This window comes from Papaver somniferum, chromosome 3, assembly GCF_003573695.1.
Source record: "Papaver somniferum cultivar HN1 chromosome 3, ASM357369v1, whole genome shotgun sequence".
NCBI lineage: Eukaryota > Viridiplantae > Streptophyta > Magnoliopsida > Ranunculales > Papaveraceae > Papaver > Papaver somniferum.
In genome coordinates, this window is record NC_039360.1 from 161,762,424 (window position 1) to 161,771,474 (window position 9,051).

A 9,051-nucleotide genomic window follows, 5' to 3' on the forward strand; every position below is an offset into this window, starting at 1 on the left:
TTTTTAGTAGACAAATCACAATTTTGGTGGTAAGTATCTTTCCTTATTTGGAAACGGAACCGGATAATTGATAGATCGTAGAATATCTTACTGTCAATAGAACCGGATAATTGATAGAACTATCAATCTCATTCACTTTTTCCACAAATTTTCAGTGGAATACGAAATCGTCAAATTTGGGGGAAACTCATTTTCCTGACAATTTTCAATGTGCTCACCCCCTTACAAAAATCGTCAAAAATGATATTTTACTGTGACCCCGGATGTGAACACTTTGTTATTTGCGTGGAGTTCGCCACATTCTTCTATGGTGTAGGCGAAAGTTTATAGCATCATTCTCTAACAAGTACTTATCTTAATCCTCTCCAATAAGCTTGGTGGTAGCTCGTTATCATTTTTGTTTTTTGATTTCTTGTTTTCTGTGGTATAAACATCATTTCCGATAAATAGATCTTTTTATGCTGATTAAAAATCAATCGACCACGAGAAATTACAAAAAATGCTGAATAGTTTCAACAACATAAGTGTATAATCGCATTATTTCATCTTACTAATAGATTATGCTTGCCACATCAAAAAGGAGATAATACAAACACAGAGAGGTGATAAAGAACCACAGTACAGTAGTCAGTAGGTTCAAATGTTCACTAATTATAAGCTTTAGGACAGCAAGTTTGGCAGCCACAACACGGCTGGTAAAGAACAAAACCTTCTCTGCATCTAATCTGTGGGCATGGATTTGGCAGTTTTAAACACTGAACGGCTGCGCATGACGGAATTACTTTTGGGCACCTCTCTTGTACTTCCGCATCCTTCTCGAGCATCATCCCTGATTGACATAATCAACAACCATATTCAATTAGTTGATAATTACATATGCTAATAGAAATCTGTATTAGTTAGTGTGATAAAATTGAAAGATTCTTAGACTTACTGCTTGAGGAAGAGGCTGCAGGCATGGCAATCAAGATGAATAAGAAGAAGAAGCAAAAGAACATAGTACTCATCTTGCCCATAATTTCTTGAATGATTTTTCTTCTTCTTCTTTGATGATGTTCCGAACTTCCGATAATGAGATCTAGTAATGATAACTAACCTCTACATATAGTACTTTAAGAATTGAAAATATCAAAAGACGTACTGGATAAGAAATTCGTGGTCTTTTAATGCAATAATGAATAAGAAAGTCTTTGTGCTCTTCAATGATATTGCTTTCCGTTTTTGTTTACTTTTTATCTTTACGTAAATTTGACCAACAGTATGTATCCATATTACAGGGGAAATATTTTGCATGCATTCTGCTCGAGCATTATTATTCGGTCTAATATATACGGGCCTACGAAAGACAAATTGGTGATTTTTTGACAATATATTTGGATATAGATCATAAGCTTTCCAAGGTGCCATTATTCGTTCGATTTGACTTGAATTTAGTAGATATGCCCAAAACAGTATTTTGACCATTCTTTCAAGGGGGACTATCACACCAATTCCGTCTAAGTTATCATTAACAAAATTAACCCCAAGTTATCATTTATTTGATCTATTCAGATGCTAATACTTACACTATCTGACCCTTTAATATTTTTTTTTGAATAAAATTCAAACACTAAAAGATTTGAAGCTAATATTTTACACGGACGGATCCATCAAGGAGCTAAAGGTGACTATAGCACGGGTGTTATTTATCGAATTTTTTTACCTATGAATAATCTGAATGTTTAGAGAGTTTAGTCTACTTATAGTTTAATATGTATACAAATTAGTTAAAGAAATTACAAGAACTTTAGTTGTAGTTTTACGTATTTTCACTTTCTTCCTTCCGATATCAATCGAAATTCATTCTCTTTCTTTAAATTACTCTTATACTACATTTTCTACACAAATTTTTTACAACGTATATAATTTAAAATGCTCTAAAAATTCGCTGCCGCCTATGATCTCTTAGTAATCACCTTACACCATGTACTAGTCCTACCACATACATAGTCCTGGGTCCGTCCCTCATATTTTAGGGATACGTTCCTCTTTCAAATCTTTATATATCTATAAAGAATGAGCACAATCAGAGACATATAACATCGTCCTCCTCTATTTTGAAAGTTAGCCGTTGAAAATTAACGAAGTTTTAACTGTTGAAATGGTGATTGGTAGATAGTCGGGATTGATATTTCGGAATGTCCTCATTTTCGATAGATATATATGAAACTCCATGAAAAGAATATGTCGTCGAAACATTAGCCTCGAATCCTTTACCATTAGGTTTTGTCCAACAAATGACTTATAAAGTGTGAGATAGTGCAAGAATTAGCATGTGAGTGCATCCTCCCTTATTATGTATTTTATTATACAATGTAACTTATTCAACGACCATTGTTAAAGTATGACAATGTGATTTCGTGATTTCGTAGTAAGTAAAGAAGAGTTTTTTTCTCACCTCTCTCTCACTTCTTCTTCTTCTCCAATAAAACCATCAAAAACAATCCTTCTCTACTCAAATCTACTCCATTTTTGGACTAGATATGAACAGATTTCTTCATTATTCCTTGCTTCTAGGTTAGTTGGTAGATTAGTTTAGTTTTTATTATGTTTTCTACTTATCTACACAGTTTTGGTGGTTTTATCTACTCTTTTGAGGTTTATCTTCATTTTAATGACGATTCTAGGTTATTGGTTTGGGTATTAAGATCAATAGTGATGCTCTCCAACGACGAAATATCCATCTTTGTTGTCTCCGGCGACGAACTCTTCATCGGAATTTTCATCATCAACTTATCCGGCGACGAAATCTTCATTGGTGGTTTTTTTGACGACATAAGCTTCATCACTAGTTACAAGAGATTTGAGCAAATCACTCCTACTTTGGGAGAATTTCTTTCTAACGAAGAAAAACAAACTAAGTGGTTGGAGTTTACTTCCGAGAAAAACCATCATTTTTTCCGATTTAATAGGATCTTATTCATACTTATATTTGTCTTAATCCGGTAATCCTTCTCTTTCTCTTGTCGGATTTCTCTGTATTGTACTCTTATGGTATGTTCTTCTTACTTTGTATTCCCTTATTTTGGATCTTAAACTCATTGTAACCTTGAAATCTCATTAATGAAAAGGTTCCTTGTTTATAAAAAAAAAAAAAAAATTGTGAAAAAAAAAATGAACATTAGAAGTATATAAACTGACAAATACAAATAGAAAGTGAGCGGATAATTACAGATCAAGAAAATATGTATACATAAGCTAATTAAGCCATACAAACCAAGAGTTCTACTTGATTATTCACCGATTACCATGTTATTTCTAACTTTAAGAGCATTTAAACATGAGTAATCCACTTTTTAGCCACACATCACGACCCTATTTAACTCGGAACTCACAAAAGAAATCATGTCTCCTCCCAAATACAATATTATTAATCTTAACACGAGAATCAACAGGGAAGCTGCTGATACCACACGCACCTTCACTATCAACCTTGGGCATTTCCTTAATAGATGTTGTTGGATGATCATGTAAACAGAGAACTTCTTGAGGAAACTTTGATTTCTTAGAACCAGCGGCAGGCTTCACTGATGCCGGAGGAGGACTATTCAATTCTTTTGGTGCATTTGCCAACTCTTTGTTAAATATTGTCAACATTTTTTCCTTCTTTGTTTTTCTCTTCTAAATTTCTTGAACAACAAACTATAACTCAGTATAAATAAACACTTAATCTTAGAAATGTGATGGGAAAACAGATGATAAATAGCTATGATGGTATGGGTTGGGGTTGGTGGAGGCCTGGTGGGTATTTATACGCAGAATGGTGTTTTGATTTTATTAAGGTGCTGGCAGTGTTATCCGGATGAGAATGGTGGATTAGTTCTCTTTAGATATTTGAGAGCAGTGGGACCATTGTTTGGATAGATTTCGCCCGTTTGGTGGTGATGGACTGAAAAAGGAAAAGCAAATTTTAAACTTATCCATATAATTTCGTAAGGTGAGTAAGAAATTTGATGAAGCTGGTGAGTGAGTGTGACTATCTCAGTAAATTAAGTTGAACACTTGAAATTTTGACCAAAAAGAAGGCATCTTGGAAAAAATATCTGCTGTTACATATTTATTTATTTATTTTTTTGATCCCGGCTAAATTGGGCCTATACCACTTAGTCGGGGTCTATAAATTACTTCATCTACCTAATACAAAATGATAAGGGGTGTCTAATTTATTGAAACTACCAAATTTATTCTCTTAAAAATATTAATATTACTAATTCACCCCCACCAACTCTTAATAATAAACCAAAAACTAAAACCAGTTTTCATTTTTATCTATCATAAACCGATTCTTTATCTCTTCTACTCCCTCTTTTTTCTTTTTTTGAAACCAAAAATCGTCGATCCAATAACGATTAATTGTTTTCTTTCTTCTATAAAATGTCGAAACCATCAAGAATGAAGCATCCTACTAACAGGAATTTTCCTAGTGATAATAATCCCGGAATTGTTGAAGTGATTCGAGAGAAAACGAAGCAAGCGCCTGAGGAAGCCGAAGCGTCTCGTATCGCACAAGAGGAGGAAATGGGTCGAATTAGGTACTTTTCTATCAACCCAATCCTCTAAACTAGGTTTTAGCTACATGCAATCGCCTAGAAATCAAAAAGTTTCGAGTTTCACAGAATCGGATTATGTTAATGTACAAGTGAATCGATTTTGTTTAGAAACGGTTTATGTTCTTGCTCACATAAACCGATTGTTCTGCATATAAATAAGAATCAGACAATGTTAGTGTACACATAGCCCGATTCGGTTATGGTAGGGATAACCGTTTTTTCTGTAACTTTTTTTCGTTAGAATCGGATTACATATGTGTTCACAAAAACCGATTGTGTAACCATTGAATTCTTATATGCTTAGTCAATAATCGGAATTTATATGTATATCGAGTAAACCGATTAGTAGAATCGGTTTACATTAACACTTAAAAAATCCGATTGTTGATTTTATTATGTTAAGAATCGGACTTTATATGCGTATCGAGTAGACCGATTCCTATAAGAAGAACTACCCATCGTTTCTGTATGTTTTTTTTTTAGAATTGGATTACATGAGCACCTGAATAAATCGATTGTTTACTTGTTATGCTAGGAATCATAATTTGTACGTATATCGAGTAAAATGATTGTGTACCTTGACTTAAAAATATGCATTCGATTCCATTGTTGTTTATCGCTTAACTCCGTATTCTACAGGCAAAACAAGGGCAAGCAACAAAAGCAAGCCGAAAAGAAATATAAGAGGAAAAATGACTTTGATTCTCTTAAGAATTTGGGACCTCGTCGAGAGGGCGGTCAAAATTTGAATGCTTCCCACCGAAGGGCCACGGGGAGTAAAGCCAAAGGGATCAGCATCAATGACCCACCACCCCAACGGAGCCATTACCAACACATGAAGAATCTGATTTCGATACACCTACTGAACAAGAAGATGGTGATAGAGAAGGTGACGAAGAAGAAACTGATGAGGAAGTTAATGACGAAGAAATTGGTGGAAAAGAGATCGATGAAGAAAAAATTGGTGGCAAGGAAGGTGGTGAAGAAGAAAGTGATGAGAGTGAAAGTGATGAAGAGATAAGAGAAGTTAAAAAACAAGTGTAAGAACAAGTCCCATTGGAGAAGAAGTTCAACAACAAGTCCAAGAAGGAGACGCTCAAGAACAAGGTAAGACAGATGGTAAGAAGATAGATGATCCAAAGAAGTAGAAAGGTGACCACATGGAGGAATAGGAATAGAAAAACGGATGAAGAAAAAATGAGAAGAACGGATGAAGAAAAAATGAGAAGAAGAGAAAAGAAATGGTTCCAACCGTTTTTTGGAGTTAATAAAACCGCTGAAGGGTAATTGAGGAACTCTGCACGTTTTTAATGATTTTAAATAATGTTGGGCGCGACTGTAGGGAAAAGTAATTCTGGGCCTAACGGTAAGAAAAAAAAGAATTCTGGGCCTGCGCCTAAGTTCCCCAAACCCAATCCTTACAGGATAAAATTCTTCGACATACCAACATGCCTGAGACTTGCTCCACCTTTCAACTTTCCCTGAACTTATACATCCAGAAATGTGGGTTGCCGCCTTCCTTCAGCATCGACGATACTGTCCCCCATCTTATGTGTTCCTTGGCAGTTAACTACTTCGAAGCTGTTAAGAAAGGTATGCCTACATCCTTTCATATGACTGAATGAGCTGCTGCTCTATGGCAATGCAACAAAATTAAACACGCACAGGACTATCTTTTGGCATGCCCTATTAGCGGCCTAAATCATAATACTGGTCCACGTCAATTCAGCGCAGTCTTGTGTTATCGGTTGGGTATTCCACTTTTCGAAGCTGGAAGCCGTTGCTCTAGTTGTATCAGAGATATGGATATTTTCGGGGATCATGCCTTACATTGCGCTAGCGGCACAGGAAGTAAATTTCGCCATGATGTCGTTAGGGATTCTTTGGTGGACGTATGTTATAAAGCTGGTGTCCCTGCTAGAAAGGAAGTAGAGTTGGGTTTTCTCTCGGATGTTGGCTCCAGTTTGAGACCTGCTGACATTCTCATTCACAACTGGGAAGGAGGCAAAGCTACTTGCTTCGATGTCATCGGTGTGTCTCCTTTTACAGGTGTAGGAGTACGTGCTTTTAGACCAGGGCATCCTATTTCTAAGGCAGTCTCGTAAGCACAACAAGTATTTTGATAAATGCAGTTCCCATGGGTACAATTTCAATGTTCTTGCTTTCTCCACCCTTGGTGAGCTTGGTCAGGACATGGTGACTTTTCTCAAGAGATTGAAGAATTGTGTTGCACTCCATAATTATAATTCTAAAGTTGGAAACTATTTGTTTAGCCGAATAGGGCTTGTTATTCAAAAAGGTGTTGGCGCCCAACTTGTTGCAAGACTACCGACCAACTCTTTGTAATATATGAATATTTGGTTTATTTTCTAATAGAATTATTATTTGATATAAAATAGAATAAAATAATATAAGGATATTTTGGAAATTAACTAAAATATGTGAATAAGGGTATCCCACTTTACTTCATAATGACCTACCAAAAATGAATGAATAATATCCTTCAAAATTTTCATGGTCCCAAAAAAAATCATTCAATCTGCATTGGAGTCGGTTGAGATGCCGAAGGCCACCGCTAAAGCCCCAAAACAACTGACTCTCGCAGAGAATAAAATCCAGCCCCGGCGACCCAACATTAACAGGGGTACATACATCTTGACTGTTGTATCGTCAGTACATATATTGTGCGTGGCATTTGAGTGATTTCGTAATATAAAACAAATCTGTTGCAATTTTGAACAACCGCTGCATCTATCATGGATTTACCCCAATCTTCAAATTCAGAATCCAGTCATAACCGGTATTATGATGGTAAGATTGGTGGTAAACAGAATCTTACCATCATAATATTATCCTATTGTAGCTGCATAGGTTTGGGGCATCCGCCAAACATACACTAGATCCTAATATTATTGTTTAATTACACATGTTGGGCATGTACGTGTCTAAATAGCTTAAGATGGAGTCATCAAAATGCACACCTAAACTCAAACTAGGAATCAAAAGATTCTCCAAAAAAACTGAGTAACCTTAGTTTAGATCTTGTTAGTGAAGATGGCGATAACAAGGAAGAAACCTAATGGGTTTTTTCCTAACTCTCAGATGTTTGCGATGATTGTTTGTCTTTCTGTATGTGCAGGTAAGTCCTGTATACACTTCTTAACGTGTTTTGCTGTTTTGTTGCAGATATCTATCTTACAGGATGATAAAATCATTAGTATTTTTTTTCTTTCTTTTTTTTATGTGCAAGTGCTTTTCTGTTGAGTCTATAGAGATCCACTAAAAGTTCATGTATGTTAATGTAGAGATGGCAATCATGGCATCGGCGTGGAGGAATATATGTATTCCTGGGGATGTATACATTGATTTAGGCTCAGAATATCGGAATCCAGTTTGCAAAGACTGTACAAATTGGTGTAAAGAACAGTGTTCAAACTTGGGAACTTCCATGGTTAGCGAGAGGTGCAAAATAAATGGCAATACCCGACGTTGTAAGTGTTGCTGTAAAGGACCAACACCTACACCATCACCCTCCACTACTAGATCACCACCTGTTGCTCCTTCACCTCCTCTAGATCCTGACGATTTTACAGGCCCCGTCCCATGGGAGTATGATATATGTATGCCGGGACAAACTCGCCGAAATATTAAACGTCCGAATGGAAAAGATTGTATGAACAAACCTGTATGCGAGGAAGAATGTAAGAAAGAAGGGAGGGTAGTTGCGAGGGTAGAGTGCGTAGCTTGTTGCGGAGATCGATGGTACAACCAGTGTTGCTGCGGAGATCGTATACCCTCACCCCCACCACCCTCGCCTCCTCCTCCACCTCCATCTCCACCACCACCCTCGCCTCCTCCTCCACCTCCACCATCACCTCCTCCTCCACCTCCATCTCCACCACCACCATCACCTCCTCCTCCACCTCCATCTCCACCACCACCCTCCCCTCCTCCACCACCACCTTCTCCTCCTCCTCCGTCCCCATCCCCACCCTCCTCCCCTCCTCCATCCCCATCGCCACCTCCGCCAACAAATAGATGTAGCTTCATAACAACTTCAACAACGGATTGCAGCCTTTGCACACGTGATTATTGTACCACTGAATGCTCGGCAAGAGGAACTTCATTAGTAAAAACGGCATGTGCTCCTTTTTTATTACCTTGTAGATGCTGTTGCAGGAGCATTACCACCCTGCTACCATCATCAACTACAGATCTTGATTCATCCTTATTCGCGGCAACCCAGTGAGTAATATTTCAACGGAACTATACATCATCCAGTTGTTAGCTAGCTGCTGCTAATGTGAGGATATGTGATATCAAGTTAGACTTTATTAGCTTTCAATAAGCAGCGTGTATTTCATTTGATCTTTCTTTCGTTAAGCATGTAGGTTTCCGTTTGTTTCATCTTTGTTTAGTCTGTACTTGTATTGTTGTTGCGATTTTCATGATCAATTTGATA

The 9,051-nt window shown here is 37.0% G+C and overlaps 1 protein-coding gene and 1 long non-coding RNA gene across 2 annotated transcripts; one reads left to right on the forward strand and one right to left on the reverse strand.

Moving 5' to 3' along the window:
• Positions 1–436: 436 nt before the first annotated feature.
• Positions 437–1,146, reverse strand: LOC113361817. The gene is made up of 2 exons (XR_003365344.1): positions 935–1,146; positions 437–829 (listed from the first exon to the last, which is right to left on the reverse strand). It is a non-coding gene; the product is annotated as an uncharacterized LOC113361817 (long non-coding RNA).
• A 6,451-nt stretch (positions 1,147–7,597) lies between these two features.
• On the forward strand, positions 7,598–8,838 carry LOC113360249. The gene is made up of 3 exons (XM_026603779.1): positions 7,598–7,728; positions 7,895–8,438; positions 8,769–8,838. The coding sequence occupies exons 1-3, from the start codon at positions 7,644–7,646 to the stop codon at positions 8,836–8,838; spliced, it is 699 nt and encodes a 232-aa protein (XP_026459564.1). The 5' UTR covers positions 7,598–7,643.
• Positions 8,839–9,051: the final 213 nt, after the last annotated feature.

Bases quoted from the DNA above. Each gene is read 5' to 3' on its own strand.
- LOC113360249 (XM_026603779.1), top strand. From the start codon at position 7,644: ATGGCGATAACAAGGAAGAAACCTAATGGGTTTTTTCCTAACTCTCAG. The intron at 7,729-7,894 runs GTAAGTCCTGTA...ATGTTAATGTAG, and splicing joins TTGTCTTTCTGTATGTGCAG to AGATGGCAATCATGGCATCG. The intron at 8,439-8,768 runs GCCTCCTCCTCC...ATGCTGTTGCAG, and splicing joins CCATCTCCACCACCACCCTC to GAGCATTACCACCCTGCTAC.